The sequence below is a fragment of the Ricinus communis genome, chromosome 5 (genome assembly GCF_019578655.1).
Source record: "Ricinus communis isolate WT05 ecotype wild-type chromosome 5, ASM1957865v1, whole genome shotgun sequence".
Lineage (NCBI taxonomy): Eukaryota > Viridiplantae > Streptophyta > Magnoliopsida > Malpighiales > Euphorbiaceae > Ricinus > Ricinus communis.
Genome location: NC_063260.1, coordinates 1,773,600 through 1,796,326, shown reverse-complemented (window position 1 = coordinate 1,796,326; position 22,727 = coordinate 1,773,600). Strand labels below are relative to the sequence as shown.

Below are 22,727 nucleotides of genomic sequence, written 5' to 3'. Positions count from 1 at the left end.
TTAATTAAATATTTGCGTCACACATGTCAAATAACACTAAAGTATTGTCCTATTAATTCTTTTTAAGATGATTTGTTAATTAACTTTTTTAGATTCTCAATTATGTAAAACTATAATTCTTAAACGTGAAGATAAATATTCATTCTTATAATTGAAAAATAAAAATAAAAGATTATTTACAGTATTAAAATATTTTTATAATACTGTGTAATGCAGTAATTTCTTAGTTAGTGTATAAAACATATCCAATTACCTTCATAAATTAAAATTTGATATACAAAAGATAAAAATAAAAGTTAGTGATTCAATAAAAACTAATTATAAACTCATAAATAGTATTTTATTTTATTTTGATATATATATATATATATATATATATATATATATATATATATATATATATAATTAAAATGTAGAAGACGAATCATCAAGGCTGAGATAAAAATTATATTAAAGATAAAAATTAAAATTATAAGAAAATAAAATTATCGATTCAAATTGAACCGATATCTTTTAGTTTGGTTCAATTTTATAATTATTTTAATTTTAATTTAAGATTTTAAAATTATTTTAAGCTAGTTTAAAATTTGAATACAATTTTAATTAAAAAAGATAATAAATAGTACAAATGAATAGAGTAAGTTAGAAATTAGAAAATATGGTACGAAAAATAGAAATTACGGTATAAAAACTAAAATAATAAATAATAAATCGTGTATATTTGGCATTGTGTGTTAAAGTAAATTTGAAATTTTCCTTAAGAAATAGAATAATGACATGTGCATCTTGTGCTGAAATCAGTACAGGTACATTTTGACATTCTCCCATAAATTACCTCCTTGAACCCCAACCTACCTACAGGATACTCTGCCAGTAGCTCGTCATCCGTCCTAGGACCGCCTGGTACATTTAAGTTCCACTGTTTAACAAAATATTATTTTAATTTTCCAATTTGTTTTTTCATAAAACTCAAAGTTCAATTGCGTCAGATGCTATGACAGCAGCTATTTAAATATTTTTTATTATAATATAATGCTTTTTGGCTACCATTAGAGAAATCTTTTATAAAAAAAATTTAAATATTTAAATTTTGAAATTTTAGAAAGTTAATAAATATTAATATATCTTAGGGAGATAGCAGTTTTTAGTAAAGCTCAAGTAAACTTATCTTTTTTATACTATTTAAACGAATTATTTCAATAGAGGGTCTTATTAATTAATAAATTCAACTATAGAAACCATAGTATTTATAAAACGTAAGGGACCAATTTTTATATTTTGACATTAGCTGAAGAGGTTCTTGGTAATTTACCCAAGTTGTTTGCCACATTTTTAAATGTCTAAGCAGCAGAGGAGACGCGCGAGAAACACAAAGGAGAGAATGATCGGCAGCCACAGTACTCGCGAAATTACTGCTCCTCTCAGTAAGTAAGACTTTCCTTCACTTTCTCTTGTTTTCCTCTTCCTTCACTTTTCTTCTAATATAGTCATTTTCCCTCACTTTCCTGCTGTCCAAACACTATAGTTAACAAGGATAAACGAACCTCCAAATCAGATTCTCCCTCTGTATCCGCTACTTCAGCCCTCGATGACGTTAACAGCGAAGAGAACTCTCCGATCGAGCAAGTGGCCCTCACCGTCCCAATCACCGACGATCCTATGCTACCGGCCGTCACGTTTCGCACGTGGACTTTGGGGACTCTTGCTTGCATACTCCTCTCTTTCCTCAACCAGTTTTTTTGGTACCGTAGAGAACCTCTCGCTATCACCTCCATCTTCGCGCAAATCGCGGTGCTTCCGCTCGGTCATCTCATGGCTTCTGCAATCACTGACAAGGTCTTCTTCAGAGGGACAAAGTTGGAATTTACACTTAATCCAGGACCGTTCAACGTGAAAGAGCATGTATTAATAACGATATTTGCCAATTCTGGAGCTGGAAACGTTTACGCTATTCACATCGTTAGTGCCGTTAAGATCTTCTACAAAAAGGAGTTGAGTTTTCTGGTGGCGTTACTCGTCGTTATAACGACGCAGGTGTTAGGATTCGGGTGGGCCGGTGTTTTCCGTCGCTATTTGGTGGAACCGGCTGCTATGTGGTGGCCCCAAAATCTGGTTCAGGTTTCACTTTTCAGGTTTGTCATTTTACAAATAATTTAGATTCTTCAGCTTTGTCAACGATTCTTTTGAGATTCTCACGTGATTGATTACTTAAATATTCTTGAATCCTATTAGAGCGATGCTGATACTTGGTCAGCAAAAATAGAATGGAACTAAATTTATTATCTGTTATTATTATTAATCCGCTTCGGTTCAATTTTTATTATAAATTACTTTTGATTCAGTTTCAAAAATTTATAATTCTTAGATTTTGCTAGAGATGTACAAGAGGAACCGAATTTAACATTTATTATCAAATATCTAAATGTAAACTTAATATTTTAAGCATATTTTATGTTATTTAATTAGTTTGTAGTAAAATGAATTATTTTATTGTTATTATATGAATAGTTTTATTCATAGATATAGTGATAATGTGTAACTTTTATGGTACTATAATAGTAATTTTATATTTATTATATTCTATATAATTTCTTATTAATTATATTTTATACATACAAATATTTAGATAAAAAATTATAGTTTATATTTTCCAATTAAAAATATTTATATTTAGATTGATAGCAACAATTCTTATTGTGCAAGGTAGATAACTAATATATATAAAATTTTTGACACCTAAATTTTTTTTTTATTATGTGTGTTTAATTTTTAATATGTAGAATTTTTATTTTGAAATGTGTATTTATTCTTAACACATGGAATTTAAGTTAATGTGTAATTTTATAATTTTTTTATTAATTTACTGATTAATAAGTTATATTTCTAATTAAATATTAAAATAACATATTAATTATATTTTAATATTATATTAACTAATAAATAGTTTCTCAATCAGATAATGACCATAATTTTTATCCAAGAAATAACACATTTAACTTTAATATTATATTAACTAATAAATTATATTTCTGATTAAATTTTGAAATAACATATTAATTATATTTTAATATTACATTAACTAATAAATAATTTTCTAATTAGATAACGATACTAATTCTTATCTTAAAAATAATATATTAATTATATTTTAATATTATATTAACTAATAAATTATATTTCTGATTAAATTTTGAAATAACATATTAATTATATTTTAATATTATATTAACTAATAAATAATTTCCTAATTAGATAACGATACTAATTCTTATCTTAAAAAATAATATATTAATTATATTTTAATATTATATTAACTAATAAGCTACAATCCTAATTAAATCTTGAAATAACATATTAATTATATTTTAATATTATATTAACTAATAAATAGTTTCTTAATCGGATAACGACACTAAATTTTATTTTAAGAAATAGCACATTAATTATATTTTAATATTATATTAATTAATAAATTAATTCTAATTGAATAATACTTTAATTATAGAAAATAACATCTTAAATTATATTTTTATATATTATATTCAATAATAAATTAATTTTTTAATTATACAATAAATTTTTTATTTTAAAAAATAGTAACATCAATTATATTATATTTGATAATATTAATTCATATAATACTAAAATAAATTAATAAATATTTTTAAAATAAAATTCTTATATTATTATACTAGTAAAATTTTAAAATTTTAAAAAATTAAGAACATTTAAAAACAATTAGTTTGCTATTATTTTTAAAATATTATTAATTAATGTTAAATATTAAATTTTTATTAAATTATATCTATCAACTTATTTTATAATCGAAATAATAATAACGGTCGTGCAACGCACAGTTAAACATTTAGTACATATAAAAGTTATATTTTAAAAGTTTTTATTGACATGTATTAACAATTTTAATATAAAGGCGTAGTGATGATGTGTAAATTTTATACCTTTTTATATTTTTAATATTAGTTTATTCAAATATAATTAATGATGTTTTCAGTTAAATAATTATTCTAATCCTAAAAACAGTACAGTTAGTATATTTTTAATATTATAGATATAATTGATATGTTAACTAATAATATTAAGAAAATAAACCTAAAATATTGAAAATTCTATTAGAAAAGAATTCTAAAATATTGGATTTAATTTAATTTATTATTAGTCAAATTTTATGAATATAGAATCTTTAAATAAAAAATGATTTTTAATTTTTCTAAATTTTTAAAATAAAAAATATTTTTAATCAAAACAATAGCAACAGTCCAGGGACAATTCAAGTAGACAATTGGTGTATTATCTGGGTATGTTTTAACCAATATAATTATAATCTAAAATTTAAAATAAGAAAACTGAAAAATCAAACTAAACTATTTGGTTCAGTTGATTCTCTAACATCAATTCAGCTCGTTTTTATTCTTTTTTAGAATTTTTTTAAGGGCTTGATTCGATCTTAAAGCTAACCAACCATTTGCTTCCTCGTGTGCTATTTATCTTTTTTCTTTTGTCGGAGAAAAGTATTTTAAAAGATTAATGTGACATCAAAATTGATATGATTATGCAGAAATTCAATTCCTCATATGGAGACCTGAATACAATGATTAAATCTCTAAAAGCAACCCAGTTGAATTGATGTATGAAGTAGTTTCCATCTACAAAATTGTAGCATGGTTTTAAGATGTAGGAATACTTTTCGTACTTGAGTGATTGAAGATCCATGTAAGTGATCATTATTTTACTGCTATTTAGTGAATCATTACACCCATTCGTATCCTTTTCTTCTGTGTGGTGTTTTATGACACATATCATCAAACTACAGGGCTTTACATGAGAAAGAGGAGAGGCATAAGGGAAGATTAACAAGGAATCAGTTCTTCATTGCTGCCTTCATTTGCAGCTTTGCTTATTATGTATTTCCAGGATACATCATTCCGAAGTTGACTTCTGTATCTTGGATTTGTTTGATATTTCCTGCTTCCATCCTTGCACATCAGCTTGGTTCAGGTCTCCATGGTCTTGGAATTGGCGCTATTGGATTTGATTGGGCGACTACGTCCTCTTACCTTGGCAGTCCACTGGCTAGTCCGTGGTTTGCAACCGCAAATGTAGCTGCTGGTTTTGCCCTTATTATGTATGTTATAACCCCTATTGCGTATTGGCTTAACATTTACAAGGCCAACACCTTTCCCATTTTCTCTGATGGCCTTTTCACATCTTCTGGCCGAAGATACAACGTCTCAGCTATCATAGACCCAAAATTTCATATTGACATGGATGCATATAATCGCCAGGGCCCTCTGTACCTCAGCACCAACTTTGCAATGATATATGGCCTAAATTTTGCCTGCATGACTGCCACTATTGTTCATGTTTTCCTATTTCATGGAAGGTAAAGCAAGAAAAATAAATGCTCAATTCGTATACTTCACAAGATTATATGTTTTTAAGACCAATTTTTCCATGGTGCAGAGATATATGGCAGCTCAGCAAGTCTGCCTTTCAAGAGAAAAAAATGGATGTGCACACAAAACTCATGAGAAAATATAAGCCAGTCCCTGAATGGTGGTTCTTATGCATTCTACTCTTGAACATATCAGCAACTATATTTACATGCCAGTACTACAATGCTCAACTCCAATTACCATGGTGGGGTGTACTGCTAGCTTGCAGTCTTGCCCTTCTTTTCACCCTTCCCGTTGGAGTCATCACTGCCACGACAAATCAGGTATAAAACTTGTATGCATTCCTGAAAGTAAGCATTTGTTTTTGTTTTTTTTGGAATGCTAAAGTACCCAAGACTTAACACTATATCGTGCTTTTGGACGTTGACATCTGACTATTCTGTCGTTGGACAAGTCTCTCATATTAGCTAGTGCATTTAGAGAGTTTTTATTCTCTCTGGGTCTTGGCCCTAAGATCGAGCCCAAATTGTCAAGGAGAACAGCAAACTCCGTTAACCTCTTGAACTCAACCTTGCAGTTAAATAAAGCATTTCTTTTGCACTTGTTACATGAATATAGGTTTCGCCTTTTGGTGTGGACTTGGAATGCTTCTATATTTTCCTTGAACTCCCACACCATCATAACTTCTCATCAAAAGCTTCTGATAAGTAAATTGAAAGTGCTATTAGTACAACAGCTATAGCAATTTTCTGCGTAAGATATAATAAAGAAATTAGCATTCTAACACAAATTTTTGTTCAGACACCAGGCTTAAATGTGATAACGGAGTATATCATTGGATATCTGTACCCTGGATTCCCTGTTGCTAACATATGTTTTAAAGTATACGGATACATCAGCATGAAACAAGGGATCACCTTCCTACATGATTTCAAGCTCGGTCATTACATGAAGATTCCTCCTAGAGCCATGTTCATGGCGCAGGTAAATTTATTAGCTCTCTACCTCCTTTTATATGCTGCTTAAGGTCTTCTGAAATACTAAAAGAAGAATAAGTTCGATTTTGCCTTTGCCATTGCATATCTGGAGAGCGAGACAATCCTATCCATTCGTACTTCGGTGCTCCTTAAAACATTTTCATGAGATGATTGTAATTTATCAGGTGGTTGGCACTGTAATAGCAGCATTAGTGCATTTAGCAACAGCATGGTGGCTCATGGAGACTGTCCCCAATATATGTGAACGTGAATTGCTTCCAAAAGGAAGCCCTTGGACATGCCCGGGTGACCATGTTTTCTATGATGCATCTGTCATCTGGGGTCTTATTGGCCCTCGTAGAATTTTTGGAGATCGTGGCCATTACTCCGCCATCAATTGGTTTTTCTTAGCTGGTGCTATTGCTCCTGTTCTAGTTTGGCTTGCACACAAGACATTCCCCGACAAACATTGGATTAGATTAATTTCCATGCCAGTACTATTAGGTGCTACACTCAATATGCTTCCAGCTACTGCTGTCAACTACACTACTTGGGTTCTTGTTGGATTTGCTTCTGGATTTATTGCTTACAGATATTACCGTGACTGGTGGAGCCGCCACAACTATGTGCTCTCTGGGGCACTCGATGGTGGACTGGCCTTCATGGCAGTATTATTATACTTGAGCTTGGGAATGCAGCATGTTAGCTTAGATTGGTGGGGAAATGATTCAGATGGATGTCCATTAGCTTCTTGCCCAACCGCCCCGGGGGTTGTAGTAAATGGTTGCCCGCCGGTCATCTGAGTTAAAGTAAGTGGTTGTACTAGCTGTTGTGTGTTTTCAAATGTATTATTCTGTATGTTTCATTCTATTGAATTTGTAATTAAGGACCACAAAAAAGTTTCATTGTACATACGTATTCTTTGATTCTCAAATTGAACAATGTATGTCTTATTGTAATTGCTTATTAACTGTCTTTACACTTTAATGTCACTTCCCCAGTCAATTTGAGATGGATTGTTCTGGATTTCATCCCACAGGAAGCGATGATCCTGAGTTAGAATTTTTCATTTCTATAGAAAATTAATTTTTGTTTTCCAGGATAAAGATGACTAGGAACTCATATTTGGCAATAGAGTTTGGTGTGTGTGATTTGATCTTATCTTGAGAATTTCAGCTGTCCACATCTCCACCAGTCCCAATGACATCTGTAGCTAAATTATATCACATGAAAGGAAGAACAAATTAAATTCAATGATGAAACTCAATAGACTGATTTCCTAGGTCTATTTTACCCTATTATGAGGGTACAAAGTGGTGGGCACCTAAATCCTGGGCTTCCCATTGTCAAGCACATGAAAATGGAAACAATAGGCAGTTTTGATTTTGAGTTGTATTGATGATGTACATTCTTTTCCTTCTTCTTTGGCCTTTTACAAGTCAGTTTGTTTATATTTTATAATGCTTTTTATTATTATTATTATTTATGTTTATCCAAATCACAGCCTGTCTGGCCCCTCCACTTAATTTAATATGCTACAGTAAGCATATATATCAGGAAAAAAAATACTATTTCTGTTACCTTCATATGGCCCTACTTTATGCCAGAAAGTTTTTTTTTCTTCAAGTATAAAAAAAAAAAAAAATCTGTATTTATTCTATCTTATTCATGCTACTACCAGAGTTCTGGTATTTGTGAAAAACCCACTTCCTGAATTCTGAAACCATGTTCTAAGGACTCTAAACAAGCTCTCCCCCTGATTAATCAAGCTCAGGACAAAGACATGTAACATTAATGAAGGCAAAAACAAAGACTACAAATAGCTTATTCAGTCCTTCCACAAAGCTCAAACTCAAGTGCAAAATACATTCTCAAATTCTTTTTCATTTTATTGCTCTTTGTTTACATTATGTGTCCATTTTTATCTCCTTCTTCTGCAGGCAAATGGCTAGGATTTGTCACTGCAATATGGGTGCAAGCAATCTGCGGTAACAATTACACATTTTCCAACTACTCTGATGCTCTAAAATCTCTCATGGGTCTTACGCAGTTGGAGCTTAATAATCTCTCTGTAGCAAAAGATGTTGGCAAGGCATTTGGTCTTCTCTCTGGCCTTGCTTCAGATCGTTGGCCAACTTCAGTTCTACTCTTCATTGGTTCACTTGAAGGATTTGTAGGGTATGGAGTCCAATGGCTGCTTGTCAGCCAGCGAATCCGTCCTCTTCCATACTGGCAGGTAACATGCATTATCATTAGACAGCGGGGAGTCTCCTGCAAGGGACACCCCTTTGGATCTTAATTATCTTCAAGATTGACTTTAAGTCTGTTTTTTCTCTATTTTTGCTGCTACAGATGTGTATATTTCTGTGCATGGGAGGCAATAGCACAACATGGATGAACACAGCAGTTCTAGTGACTTGTATGCGAAGTTTCCCAAAGAACCGGGGTCCAGTCTCAGGAATCCTCAAGGGTTTTGTAGGACTCACCACAGCAATCTTCACTGATGTCTGCACAGCTCTTTTCCCCTCTACTCCCTCTACATTTCTGCTAATTTTAGCCATTGCTCCTGCTGTCATTTGTTTCGCTGCTATTCTCTTCCTTCGTGAAACCTCACCTGCTGCTAGCCTTGCAGAAGAAAAGCAAGAAACTCAGTTGATCAATATTTTCAACGTCATTGCCATAGCAGTAGCCCTCTATCTCTTGGCATTTGACATCACTGGAAGTCACGGCCATGTTCTTTCTCTGATATTTGCAGTAGGTCTTCTATTCCTACTAGCTACCCCATTAATTGTTCCATTATACACTGCTTTATTCAAAATGAAACCCAGTTCAGATATTGAGCAACAAGTTAAGGAACCATTACTTGTCGCTCGAGAAATTTCACCAGCCAAGCAAGAGAAGGCAGAGACATCATCATTAACCAGCATGAAAGCGGAGAATGTTGAGATAAAGCGACAGCCATTGATCGGGGAGGATCACACAGTGCTTGAAATGGTACAAACATTCGATTTCTGGATCCTGTTCTTATCATTTCTTTGTGGCGTGGGTACTGGGATGTGTGTGATGAACAACATGGGGCAAATGGGGCTAGCACTTGGATATGCTGATGTATCCATTTTTGTGTCGCTCACTAGCATTTGGGGATTTTTCGGACGCATTATATCTGGTCTGGTATCAGAACATCAACTCTGGTAATTTAACTTGATATTCCCCCTCCCTCTCTGTAACACTTGCTAAAGATTTGATTAAAAGAATAGATACTAACATCTCTAGCATTCATTGTCTGTGCAGGAAATTTGGGACACCAAGGCCTCTGTGGAATGCAGCTTCTCAAATTGTAATGACTATTGGGTTAGTGGTAATGGCACTGGCATTGCCTGGATCCCTTTACCTTGGTTCAGTTATGGTTGGAGTATGCTATGGAGTTCGTCTGACAGTAACTGTTGCAGTAGCATCAGAACTATTCGGCCTCAAATACTATGGTTTGTTATACAACATTCTCATTCTGAATCTCCCACTGGGTTCCTTCCTTTTCTCAGGGCTGCTTGCTGGTTACCTGTATGATGCTCAAGCAAAAAGCACAGCTGAAGGTGGCAATGTCTGTATTGGTCCTCAATGTTATTTCCTCATCTTTCTCATCATGGCACTGGCATGTGTTCTTGGGTTTGGACTTGATGTGCTGTTAGCCATTAGAACAAAGAAAGTGTATGCCAAGATTTATTCAGACAAGAAATCTAGTATGTCAATTGTCGCTTGAGGATTCTTTTCTATTTTAAATTTCTTTTCCTTCTTGTCTCAAATTTTCATTAAGTTGTGAAGAGACAATTTTTAGGGATTGTATTTGTATATATGTAATTTCTTTTTTCTTTTAAATTTTTGGAAAAGGACAGCGACAAAGCTACTTTTACTATCTTATTTTTTTATTTTAAGATACTTTTATGAATTTTGATTTAAGAAATTCAATTATTTCAATATATCAAGTTATTTTTATAAAACTATGGCCTCTAATTCAAAAAATGAAAAAATATAAAAATACAAAAGCAGGATTTTACGTTTTGTTTTTTTTTTTTTTTGGTCATACAGTGTGAACTTTTTTTGAACAAACAATGTGAATGTTTCAAGTACAATGATTTAGTCAGTTTATGTTTATTCTCATAGACTATTTTAATTATTTCAATTATATGCAACTCAGTAGGTCATTTTATTCAAAACTTTATTATCTAGTTTTTTCTGTTCGTATCTAATAAAACGATATTAGTATGAGGTTTAGTTCAAACCGCAACCTTATTTGTTTTTGCGAATGAAAAGTCTCAAATTTTAGTATATTAGATGAGTTTTTGCCTTTATAATAAGTATAATGGACTGACTATTCAATTATGTAATTCATGACCTATTGATTATTTTTCTTGAAATATCCCTTTCTTTGATATCAAAGAAAAAAAAATAATTTTTTCAACATGTAATTATTTAAAAAAAATATTTTAGTTATGATACAAATATTCTTTCATAAAAAAACTTATGGTATTTTTGAATATGTATTAATGGAGCAACAAGTACTTTAATATATATATATATATATATATATATATATATATATATATATGGGAACATAAAAAAAATTAAGAATCTTAATAAATAAAGAAGTATAAAAGTTATGATAATATACTATAATTTAATATAAAACTAATCATTTACTCGCGTTGTATGATCGTTATGATTATTTTTATTATAAAACTAAATTAATAGATACAATTTAATAAATTTTTTAATATTTAATACTAATTATAATAATTTAAAAAAATATTAAACTAACTATTTTTTAATGTCATTATTTATTTTTTAGGTTTTAAAATTTAATTAGTACAATAATGTAAAAATCATTTTAGAATATTTATTAATTAATTTTAGTACAATATAATAGATATTATTATTTTTTAATATTTAAAATTTATTATATAATTAAAAATTAATTTATTATAGAATATAATATTAAAAATATAATCTAAGATGTTATTTTTAAAATTTAAATTATTATCTAATTAAAAAATTAGTTTATTAGTTAATATAATTTTAAAATAATTTTTATATACTAAAATTATTTAATTTTGAAACATGAATTTTTTTTAAATTATAATAAAATAAATTTATAAAAACTAAAATTATACATTGAATAACTTTTTCATATATTTGTAAAATTAATACTTTACCCGCATGTTATATAATTGTCATAATTATTTTGGTTAAATAATAATATAATTAAATTTATATATAAAATTAAATAGAATTGTTAATATTTGATAATTATTTATAATATTTTAAAGAATAATAATAAATTAAATATCTTTCTTAATTTTTTATATTTTAAGATTCTATTAGTACAATAATATAAAAAATATTAATAAATTAATAGTAAAATTATAAAATTATACAGAAAATTGAATTTTATTTGTTGATAATAAGGAGACGTGTTAAAATAAAAAATTTTGTGTCAAAATATAGTAACACGTATCAAAATAAATTTATTGGATCAATGTACATATTAATATTCTTTTATTCCTTTACATGTATTAAATTGTTTATTTTCTATATGTATAAGAGTATTAAATTAATATCCTATTATAATTAATTTTTTTAAGATATTCATTACCTGTGAATTTAATTTATTACGGTCAACGTGCATGTTCATTTTGTTTCATATTTAATTTATCAATGTTAATATTAATATTTATTATAAAGTAAGGCAATGTTTATTTGTTTATATATATAATATTCATTAATATTCATGATACATGTTGAAATATTTTTATGATTTTCATAAGCAATCATCATTTATAGGTATAATATTTATTAATTTATTAATAGATATCTATAATTAATAAAAACCATTCATTAATATATTTAAACTCATATATATAACATAGACATAACGTACAATGTCATTATAATTATTAAACAAAAAAATATCAAACTGAAATTATAATATAAATATTTATATTGTATTAAAATAAAATTAAGTTAATAAACAATGAATATTTAGCAAGGAATATTTACTATAAATTTAATAAATATAATTTTTTTTTAAATGTGCACCAATGTACGTCATTTTAGCATCGAAAACATGTGTACCTAAGTTGGACGATGGTCGAGGGTTCAAAGTATAAGAATTGGCAAGAAGATGACAACTCCATATTGTGTAGTCCATAATGAGTTTTTTTATGAATTGAAAAAAAGAGAGAATTAAAATATAAAATAAATTTTTGATATCATTCAATGAGAAACAAAAACTAGTCAAGCTTGATTCTTTTTTTTTTTCTCTGTGATACAAAGAACCTTAATCTAAATCTTAAAAAAAGAAAAAATGCCTTGGATCAGTTCTTTTACTCCTCAACTCCGGAGCATTAGCCAAAGGCAGGATAATTTACAATGTTGATCAATATGTCCATCATCCAAACTAAGAACAGGGTTTTGATAGAACATCAGATCTACCCAGAGGAAGAACCTCAATCAGAGTCCGGCATTAGTAATTTGCATATTCATCTTCCAAGTAACTTCAACCTCAGTTAAGTGGCCAATTTGATGAACCTGGCAACGAAAAGTCCACTAGTCTGCGAAGTTACAGAATCAAAGCGCAAGGTCTTCTGTATTCTCCCACTTTTACATGGCCAATTCTGAGCAGTATCTATTTCCTGCAACACTGTAAAACAGAAGCATCATCAAGATATAGCAACACTACCAGAGACACTGCTAGCTATGGCCCCTTTTGTTGTAACAAAGTGATGGGAAATTGGACTTCCAACATTCCACCTAATTATGAAATATTAAACAAGAAGAAAATAATGGAAGGTTTGGATTTCAAGCACCTATCAACAGCACATTTTTTAGGCATCTATGAAGTTGCTAAATGAAGTTTATTAAAACAATTCAAACAGTTTCTTTCCTGAAAATTACTTTCCTAGTTAGTATCAAACTTATTTCAAAAAGAGATCTGAGATCTCAAACTTGAGGACACTTTTCAATGAAATGAAAAGGAAGGAAATTCAGTTCCCAAGAATTTCTACCAGCAAGTGCACACATGCAGACACACATGAAAAAAATGCTTTAGGGCATAGCATAAATCCAATTTTCATTCGTGGAACTATAGGTGGTAGAATATATTCAAAATTGGAATAGACAGCCCTCAGAAATTATCTGAAGAAAATGTGAAGGTAAGTGAATTAACATGAAGACATGATTTTCATTTCAAAGAACACAAAACCCTACCGGCAGAAGGATTCTCCTTTAAAAATTGCTGAACCACATCTTCATTCTGAGAAACTGTCAAACTGTGTATCACAAAAATAAATTAAGATGAAAAACAAAATATTAAATTTGATATTATTGCAGGCATGGGATTTGCATATGTAACATACCTGCAAGTGCTGTAGACAACCAAACCGCCAACTCTTAGCAGCTTAAAACCATTTGTTAGAAGCTTTAACTGCACTAGAAGAAAAATGGATTTAACATGCAGAACAGATAAATCAGCTAAGGTGAAACTTGGTTTAAATAAAACTCTTTAGAGCAAGCTTCAATTTTAGAAGCATAGGGAAGAATAAAAATGGAATGTTCTAAGTAACAATACAGCATATATTCAGTCCCAAAAATGCGTGGAAATAATTGTGAAGATTTCCAACGAGAGAATACTCAACAGAAGTTTAAGGGAATACAATATAGACTTAATTAGACGAGAGTAACAATTAAGAAAAACATAAAGCTTCAATTAAACTAACTATGGTGCTATATAATTCTCACTTTCTTATTCAAAGCTCCTACGAAGCAATGGTGGCACTAAGAAGATTCTCCTGTTGTACTTGTTGTGTGAAGGTTTAAGATATGCATCTTTTCCTTTTTCTTTTAGTAAACAATTACCCAATAGAAGTTCAAGGGAATACAACATACTATGATATAGTTAAACCTTTCATTAAATTTACTTAATCTTCTATTCTTAGTAAATGGTCTTACCAAGCTATGGTGGCAATGAGAATCTCTTCTTGCACTTAACAATGTGAAGGTTTAAAATAGTTTCTTTTGTTTTGTATTAACTCGGTTAATCTCATAAAGTGGTGACATAGAAGATCCTTTCACCAACTAACTCTGCTTTGTCCATCATTGAACGTCATTTATTTTACATACATGTGAGGTCCTTTAAACTGAAAGTTAATTTTTCTCCAGTTTACCCTATGCCTGCCATAAGAGTTTCTTAAGATTATCAAAATTCCACATGTCTATGCATACAGAGCCATGGAGAATATAAATATGGATTTTTGATCCTGAAATGCAGTAGGCAGCCTACTTCCTATCACTAAGCAATAACACAAATTTAAATTGTTAAGACAGTTAAAAATATACTCAAGAGGAAAAAAAAAGATTACAAGTTGTTGCTTCTACAGGAGCAAAAAATGCATATCAATTTCTTGATCCGCATTTTTAGCATATGCCAAAACATGGATGCGTAAAACATCCATTGTACTAGAAAAATATCCAGACTTATTGGATGAACATCAAATTATTGTTATAGTTAAAATAGTAGGTTATATAGGGAAGAATTTTCTTCTATTATGATGTCATAGGAGATTTCTTGTTGTAATTATCAGTATACTTATTATAAAAACCCTTTAGATTAGCTAAACTTCTTTTCCCTTGTTTTATTATATTCTACTAATTTTAATATAAGTTATCACTAAGAATTAGGTGCAAGGCATGCGGAAAATGGCTGTCATATGATAAAACAATAAATCAAGTACCTGAAGGCTGGTCAAACTATCACTTCTCTCTGCTTGTAATACACGCTGATAAAGAGTTTCCCATCCCCAATGCTCAAATTTTTGGATATGTCTAATTGACCCATCATGAGTGCACTCTGCATCCACAAGAACCTGAATCGAACTTCAACCAGCCATTAGTTACTATGATTCAGCAAAATTTAATCAATAAGAGAATTATACTTTTGGAAAACAGGTGAGAAACTCGTGGTAAAGAAAAATGTAAAAATGTAGAGGACAAGCTAAAACAAGTTTACCTTATCATAGCCACAATTTGACAATTCATTGCCACACACAATTTGGTATAATTCACTTTTGCTAAGCCCAATAACTCCAGAATCCTGCCCATAAAAGATTAATTCAGGATAATCACTTTCTGCAACCAATGCTGAAGCAGCGCGTTCCCTTGCTTTACTTGCTCTTTTCCTTTCCTTATATGGTCTCCTAGATGTCCATTTCCTGTATGTGTCTTCCTTTTCTTGCGATGCAGATTCACCTGTTCAATGCTAGACAGAATCATAACACATCAAAAATAGGTAAGATATATAAATTTAAGCAGATTAAATTTGAAGATTAATGTATACAATGTTAGCTAAATTATTTACATGATCTTAAATTTGAATGTTCCCTCACAGGTAAAAGGGAAAATGCTGTTCCATCAGCAACAAACAGCCGACACCTATCACCCAGATTATATTTCTGCAGCATTGTTCTACAAGCTGCTAGGCGATCCCTTGAAATATCAACCCCTGTTACAGATCCCGAATCACCAAGAAGTTCCGATATCATACAAAGTTTAGCACCTGAAGATAACAGATACATAAATTAAGCATGAGGCAAGCAATTTATAAGATAATCAAATGTAAATAACCAATGAGAAGTACACTTCAAAACCATGATTTAGAAAACTAGCTTACATACCCAACTCTGAGAAACTATCCCCTTGCAGCTATTAATTTCTTGATATCCCGCTCTCTTTTCTCAGTTACAAGTGGAAATGCATACTCAACATAACTACGGGCCTATTAAAACTGGTAAAGCCATTATGTTTCTACTCCCTATACACTAAGCATTTAAACCTTTAGCAGTTAGCGCCTTTCTGCTTATCACTTCTAAGTTCAAAACCAACCCAACTTAATGCTTTCATACCCTAGGAACACAGCCCCAAATAAGCCAGATAACAAAGATTAGTCTGGAAAGAAACCAACCAAAACGAGGATGAGCCCATTCAGTATCAAAATGGTTGACATACACAGAAATAAAGCCATAATTCATATTATTCCGAAACATGGATTCTCATTTTTTTCCAAAGCAGTAAAGGATCATGATAAATCTACCAGACCAACTAGCCACAAGTAGAGAAAAAACATCACTTACCAGGAGCAGCACATAGATCAAGAACATGATCTCCCACTGAGATATTCAAGGCTAAAACAGCAGCCCCAGAAGCCGCATCGATTCCATATATCTGAGTATAACAATAAAAAATAAACAAATTATCAAAACTAATAAAAGATAATAAATAGACAATCAAAGTCGGCAAAAATCATTATAATAATAATATTACTGTTAAACATCACAATTCGGTCCAATACTAAATTTAAATCAACATAATGTGATAAAATCAATAATCAGACAAATAGAAATCTCTTTTGCTTGATTTAATTACTATTATTAGTTTACTTTTATTACCTTTCCTTCCCTGTATGCCCTTGAGTTAGCAATGTGAACATGATGTGGGAGAGAATAAAAACTAGCTAACCAATTCACTCTCTCCAGGTTACAGTTGATCTCTGTCTTTATCTCTTCAATTTCAGCTTCACTCCCAGGCTTTAACCTTTCACCAAAACAAAAAAGCAAAAAAAAAAAAAAAAAATTCAAGAACTAAGAATTAGCAAAAGAACACAACTTTTCACGACTAAAAGGAAAGTATCAAGTTTTAATATATGAAGATAAAGCGAAATTGAAACTTAGAAACTAAAGTTGGATACCTTATATAGCGTGGAGTTGTATCAATGGCAGTATAAATTGAAGGGTCAAGTCCATTAGCTTCCAGGAAATCAAGAAATGCTTCTGGCAATGGCAATTTCGCAATTTCTTCCATTTTAGCAAAAACAGTCTACCGCCGGCGGGGCTTTTTATTGCGAAATCGCAATGCGTTAACCACTGAAATAGCATAAACCTGAGTTTTCACTTTTACGTTCCACATGCAAATTAACACTTTTAATCCTTCATCTTTTTTTTTTCTTTCTTAATTAGATATATTTTTGTTTAACCAAAATATATAATAGATCGTAGTCTCTAATTTTTTTACTATGATTAATAGTTTAAACCTTCATTTTTAAATGTGAATTTTATTCTACAAGTAACGGACTAAAATATATTGTGAGAATTAAAATATAATGATTTTTCAAAAAATAAGTAAAAAATAATATATTTAATGTTTAAATAAAAATTAAAAATGTAATTCATCTAAAAAAATTTAAAAGAAAACTAATATTAAATACTTCAAATCGTATAATAACTAAAACTAGTTAAATTAAATTAAATTAAATTATAAATATTCTATTATACATTTTATTATTTCTACAAGTAGACTTAAATATGTTTAGCAGGAATTTAAATTAAAATTAAAGCATGTGTAGAATTTTTCAAAATTAAACTTGATTTGGATTGGAATTTTTTATATTTAAGCATGAATCTAATTAAAGCCTCCACATCTATTTCTTAAATATGTCAGTAAAATGATATTTAAATTTTTATAAAAAGTTTACCGATTAATTTTTTTATAAATGATGAAATATATATTAATACGATATTTGGAACTGCTTTTTCGGCATTCTTTTACTTTAAAGAAGCATATTAGACTTCCAAATTAGACTACCAGTTTGTCAAAATCTCAAGAAACTTTTTATATTTGTTTTTTTTTTATGGATTAAAATTTCTAATTGGACTAAATTAACCACTTTTCACAGCTTATTGGATAAACCGGCTAAAATGTTATAATTTGGGTGAATTGCTTATGGATTTGGGTTCAGGGGCCAAATTGATCCTTTAGCAAAAGAAAAAAAGAAAAGGAAAAGAAAACATACGCAAGAGTTATTAAGAGCTCTCTGGTACCCTTTGCTTACAGAATCTCCATTGTTCGAAACACTACTTTGCAATGGCTAATTGTTCCGACACCCTCTCGGTAAAACAACCCATAACTCACGTCATCTTCGACATGGATGGCCTCTTACTCGGTAATTTCATCAAACACTTCCCCTGCATTCTTTAGATTTTTCCCTTTACTCAAATTTCCAAGTCAACAGATATTAGTTACTTAAAAATAAGTTAGATTTTTGGTATCTGATCGTTTCTTATGTTTTTCATTAGTAAATTAGTTCTTTGAAAGGATTAATACTTTTAGATCTGGATTCTTTTTTTCTTTTTTTCATATGTTTCTCAAATTCATAAATTATGTTGAGCACATTGGTCTATATATCAGCAGTATAATAAGGAAATGCATTATATGTTATTTATGAGTATTGTACTGGTGCATATGTCAGACACGGAGAAATTCTATACTGAAGTCCAGGAAATAATACTCGCTAGATACAATAAATCTTTTGATTGGTCTCTCAAGGCTAAAATGATGGGGAAGAAAGCAATTGAAGCAGCTCGTATTTTCGTCGAGGAGACTGGGATTAGTGACTCTCTTTCTGCTGAGGACTTTCTCGTTGAAAGAGAGGAGATGCTGCGTAGCTTGTTTCCGACTAGTGAGCTCATGCCAGGTATCATTTATTTATACCCGTAATTATTTTATTTATTATCGAGGCTGCCAATTTAAAATTTTAATTTAGTAGCAACATATGTACTGTTTAGAATATAAAACTGAAAGGGGAGATTTTAATGAAGATAGCTTTGCTTATGGATATATGGAATAAGCCTGGTTGATATGGTTAAATGAATTGGCTTGCCTTAAATTGTAGCCTCTAAAATACTGAAGAGGCCTTTTAAGCATTAAACACTTTTAAATATCAAATGAATCTCATGTGAATTGTAATCAACCTCTCTCTGTGCTAGTTTAAAAGTTTTTGAGGATAAAGTGGGGAAGAATTAGTGTGAGTTTGAAATTCAGACTCAGATATGACAGAAAGAAAAAAGAACAAATTTGGTCTGAGAAAGATAGTACATATTGCAACACAGAGAGGAAGAAAAATTCAATTAGATGCGATTTATATCCGAGTAGAAAGTTTCTTACATGTGACTAGTATCTAGTGTAATCCATTTAAGTTGAATGGAAATATTGCTTGGGTACAAATGCTGCACCCAATTGTTCCATGACAAAACATTGTTTGCAAAATGACTTTTATCTGCTATGAACAAGCTTAAGTCAGATATTTACTAATTTTTGAAAAGCATTTTGGTGGAGTGATGCTTGGAATGCTATTGAAATTGAAGCGACCTTCCTCTTGTTACTGGAATTCAGCACCGGATCTAAATGATAAATACAAATGCACCTCACCTCATAAGGTGATCACTAACATTGATTTGATATGAAAGGAGAAGGATTAGTGGATCACCTTCCTTGCACATGATCACTTGTCCAAAGAATCCTGCCATATTTGCTGGCATTTGTTGTTTTTAAAAATTATTTTTGACATGTCCTTTTAAGTCTACTCATCAGTCATCATTATCCTGAAAGTGCAAGGTAAACACAATTGCAAAAGAAGTCTCCGTTTATGCAGTTAACTGCCCGAAATTAAAATTCATGAACTGCAACAGAAAATCCCAAGAAATTGTTGCACTTTTTGTGTTATTATTCCAATCCTATTTGCAAAAGCCTTTGATTTTGACATTAGTGCATGTACAGGGACGCAAAGTGAATGTTAAAGTTTTAATACATAATCTCTTGCTTTCTCGTGATGTAAGACTAGTTGAACTCAATCTTCGATATCTTTTTATTTTTTTATTTTTTTTGTTTATCAAGGAGCCAGGCGGTTGATCAGGCATCTCCATGCAAAAGGAATACCAATTGCCTTGGCCACTGGGTATGGTACATTTGTTTCATTTCTCATAATTGTAATCCAATAGAGTTTTTTGATGTGATTTATCTGCAGTTTTTCTTTACCATCAAATTTATGAGATATATATACTGAACAGGATTTATTTTTCAGATCTCACAGGAGGCATTTTGAATTGAAAACACAGAAACACGGTGAGCTTTTCTCCTTGATGCATCATTTTGTACTTGGAGATGATCCAGAAGTTAAACAGGGAAAGCCATCACCAGATGTATTTCTTGCTGCAGCCAGGAGATTTGAGGTAATTCTTCTTGAGGTTTTCTATCATTATCAGTGATGGCAGTAATATAGCTGGGATGTTGTATTTGTTGATTCAGAGTTTTGCTTTATTCCCAGGGTTAAGTTTGTTGCCTTTGGCGTTAGAATAAGCATGTAACAATTTATTAATGTCTGAATTATTAGGGTGGCCCAGTAGATCCAGAGAAGATCCTTGTTTTTGAAGATGCACCCTCAGGTGTTCTTGCAGCCAAGAATGCTGGAATGTAAGTGCACTTATCTTCCAACATGTATTGTGTTCATGATTTATTAGTCATATTTATTCTACTTATTGCCTTTGATATTTCAGTTTCCTTAATGGGTTCTTGGTCATGTTAAAATTTAACCATTTTCTATATATTCACATAGAACATATATGCATGTGTAGTAACTATAAAACTAACTATTATTTGACTGAAGTATCATAGTACTATCTAAATGTAAATATATAATCTATTGATTGACTCGGCTACAAAATGAACTGCAAGAATTGGCTTTCATATCTTTCTGCATATAACTGCATTTTCAAAGGGCTAAACCAGATGAGAGCCATTAGTTAACTGTTGTTTAATGCAATAGTGTGAACTGATATATTATGCATACTGTTAGCTTAACAACTTAATGTTCTTGGTCACAGACACACATCCTGCTAATTTATTCATTCATATGGTGGATTAATATTGCTTCGATCTTATCTCTATGATTTATCTACATGAGAATGAAATTGATAATTCTATGTCAAGGAAAAAAGAAAAAGAGAATTTCTAATCTATGGCTGGCAGTCATTCTTTTCCCTCCCTCTCATTCATATCGACAAATAGAAAATCATGGGTTTTTTATGTTCAGTTAATTTCACTCGTGGTCATAGAATTTATCACAAATTTCAATATGGTCATTGAACTTTTACTTGTATTAATAAAATTACTCAAATTTCCTTTTTGTTTTAAAAGATGACATTTACTATTTTTTTACACATGTTTAACCGATTTTTTTAATAAAACATTAAGTGATTAGGATGTTTATATAGAACTATATCAGTGAAGTATTTAAATGGGTATTATGTCTAGGATTCTAACAATAGGAACCCTATTTTAGAATTGAAATAAAAGTCAATGACTATGAGCGAAACCAATCCTTTCAACAATAGAATGAAACCTTTTTACTTTTCTTCCCCTTCAGGAATAGAATGAAAAACTGAAAAATAAAAAATAAAAAATCATAGTTGAAATGATTTTTAATTTAACACATTCGACTAAACTCATAGATTTTTAGAAATTACATTTATTTTTATTATAATCAAATCCCAATTTTTACTCTTGTCTATGAACAAGTTGTCTCTTTTAATTTTACATGCTTGATTATATTCCATTTTTACTTACTTCCCATCAAACGTAGCCTTAATATATTAAAGTTCTCAATTTATTAGGGTGAGGGAACTGAGTCTGCCTGCCCCACTTTTCATTACAAACTACCATGGCATAACTTGATCTGAATCCATGCCCCTATCTATTTACCATCCATCTATATACTATATGTTCTTTTTCTTTCTTTTAACGTCTTGCAGATGGAACCTACAGGAGTAAGTTAGACAAAGTTTATATTTGCATTTTTCATGAGTTGCAACCCAAATAGTTTGAAATAGCTTTTAGACATATTTTACAGGGCAACCTCGTTTTTGAATATTGAAACAGTTGCTTAGGCCCCTGATTTTTCCTTGCTCACTTCCATGCAGGCATGTAATAATGGTTCCAGATCCAAGATTGGATAGCTCTTATCATGACACTGCAGACCAAGTTTTGAGCTCCTTACTGGATTTCAACCCAAGTTACTGGGGCCTGCCTTCATTCGAAAACTTAGAGAGCTAAATTTGCAATTTTTTTTTTCATCATTCTTATGCCTTGCACGTTGCAAAAAATTAGTAATAATAATGTTAAGTTGGAAATACAATTATTAACCAGATTAGTTAAAATGTTAAATTTAAGAAAAATAAATATATTTAAATGTGTTTATTTGCATTATATATTATTTATTAAATCTAATTAGTAATAATAATCTAATTGTTTAATTGTTTATTATTATTATTATTATTATTTTTTTTGCATTATATATTATTTGTTTAAATAAATATATCTATTAATGACTTTTGTGGTGAAGCGGATCAATTTGTTTAAGCTTAGTTTTTTTCTTTAATATAATAAATCGATTTGACTTGAT

At 30.4% G+C, this 22,727-nt stretch overlaps 4 protein-coding genes across 5 annotated transcripts; 3 read left to right on the top strand and 1 right to left on the bottom strand.

Moving 5' to 3' along the window:
- The first annotated feature begins 1,328 nt into the window (after positions 1–1,328).
- On the top strand, positions 1,329–8,457 carry LOC8260662 (oligopeptide transporter 7). 2 transcript variants are annotated; one of them, XM_048375062.1, is made up of 7 exons: positions 1,329–1,424; positions 1,526–2,132; positions 4,832–5,401; positions 5,482–5,737; positions 6,216–6,398; positions 6,577–7,200; positions 8,332–8,457. In XM_048375062.1, exons 1-6 carry the CDS (start codon positions 1,337–1,339, stop codon positions 7,192–7,194), a joined length of 2,322 nt encoding a protein of 773 aa, XP_048231019.1. In that variant the 5' UTR covers positions 1,329–1,336; the 3' UTR covers positions 7,195–7,200; positions 8,332–8,457. The 2 variants fall into 2 exon arrangements, with proteins under 2 accessions (XP_048231019.1, XP_015581152.2); XM_015725666.3 differs by lacking the exon at positions 8,332–8,457 and having other exon boundaries at positions 6,577–7,378.
- On the top strand, positions 8,008–10,314 carry LOC8260661 (protein NUCLEAR FUSION DEFECTIVE 4). The gene is made up of 3 exons (XM_002529606.4): positions 8,008–8,627; positions 8,744–9,582; positions 9,683–10,314. The coding sequence occupies exons 1-3, from the start codon at positions 8,301–8,303 to the stop codon at positions 10,146–10,148; spliced, it is 1,632 nt and encodes a 543-aa protein (XP_002529652.2). The 5' UTR covers positions 8,008–8,300; the 3' UTR covers positions 10,149–10,314.
- A 2,314-nt stretch (positions 10,315–12,628) lies between these two features.
- LOC8260660 (multisite-specific tRNA:(cytosine-C(5))-methyltransferase trm4b) lies at positions 12,629–17,408 on the bottom strand. The gene is made up of 9 exons (XM_015725667.3): positions 17,184–17,408; positions 16,885–17,029; positions 16,570–16,660; positions 15,798–15,995; positions 15,450–15,688; positions 15,175–15,306; positions 13,801–13,868; positions 13,652–13,713; positions 12,629–13,085 (listed from the first exon to the last, which is right to left on the bottom strand). The coding sequence occupies exons 1-9, from the start codon at positions 17,294–17,296 to the stop codon at positions 12,952–12,954; spliced, it is 1,182 nt and encodes a 393-aa protein (XP_015581153.1). The 5' UTR covers positions 17,297–17,408; the 3' UTR covers positions 12,629–12,951.
- An 805-nt stretch (positions 17,409–18,213) lies between these two features.
- Positions 18,214–22,533, top strand: LOC8260659 ((DL)-glycerol-3-phosphatase 2). Its single transcript, XM_048374187.1, has 6 exons — positions 18,214–18,434; positions 18,741–18,965; positions 20,165–20,225; positions 20,352–20,499; positions 20,661–20,740; positions 22,246–22,533. Exons 1-6 carry the CDS (start codon positions 18,356–18,358, stop codon positions 22,376–22,378), a joined length of 726 nt encoding a protein of 241 aa, XP_048230144.1. The 5' UTR covers positions 18,214–18,355; the 3' UTR covers positions 22,379–22,533.
- The last annotated feature ends 194 nt before the right edge of the window (positions 22,534–22,727 follow it).

Bases quoted from the DNA above. Each gene is read 5' to 3' on its own strand.
- LOC8260661 (XM_002529606.4), top strand. From the start codon at position 8,301: ATGTGTCCATTTTTATCTCCTTCTTCTGCAGGCAAATGGCTAGGATTT. The intron at 8,628-8,743 runs GTAACATGCATT...TTGCTGCTACAG, and splicing joins GTCCTCTTCCATACTGGCAG to ATGTGTATATTTCTGTGCAT. The intron at 9,583-9,682 runs GTAATTTAACTT...TTGTCTGTGCAG, and splicing joins GTATCAGAACATCAACTCTG to GAAATTTGGGACACCAAGGC.
- LOC8260662 (XM_048375062.1), top strand. From the start codon at position 1,337: ATGTCTAAGCAGCAGAGGAGACGCGCGAGAAACACAAAGGAGAGAATG. The intron at 5,402-5,481 runs GTAAAGCAAGAA...TCCATGGTGCAG, and splicing joins GTTTTCCTATTTCATGGAAG to AGATATATGGCAGCTCAGCA. The intron at 5,738-6,215 runs GTATAAAACTTG...ATTTTTGTTCAG, and splicing joins TCACTGCCACGACAAATCAG to ACACCAGGCTTAAATGTGAT.
- LOC8260659 (XM_048374187.1), top strand. From the start codon at position 18,356: ATGGCTAATTGTTCCGACACCCTCTCGGTAAAACAACCCATAACTCAC. The intron at 20,226-20,351 runs GTATGGTACATT...TTTATTTTTCAG, and splicing joins CCAATTGCCTTGGCCACTGG to ATCTCACAGGAGGCATTTTG. The intron at 20,741-22,245 runs GTAAGTGCACTT...ACTTCCATGCAG, and splicing joins GCAGCCAAGAATGCTGGAAT to GCATGTAATAATGGTTCCAG.
- LOC8260660 (XM_015725667.3), bottom strand. From the start codon at position 17,296: ATGGAAGAAATTGCGAAATTGCCATTGCCAGAAGCATTTCTTGATTTC. The intron at 15,689-15,797 runs GTAAATAATTTA...AGCATTGAACAG, and splicing joins ACATTCAAATTTAAGATCAT to GTGAATCTGCATCGCAAGAA. The intron at 13,714-13,800 runs GTATGTTACATA...TGTGATACACAG, and splicing joins GTTGTCTACAGCACTTGCAG to TTTGACAGTTTCTCAGAATG.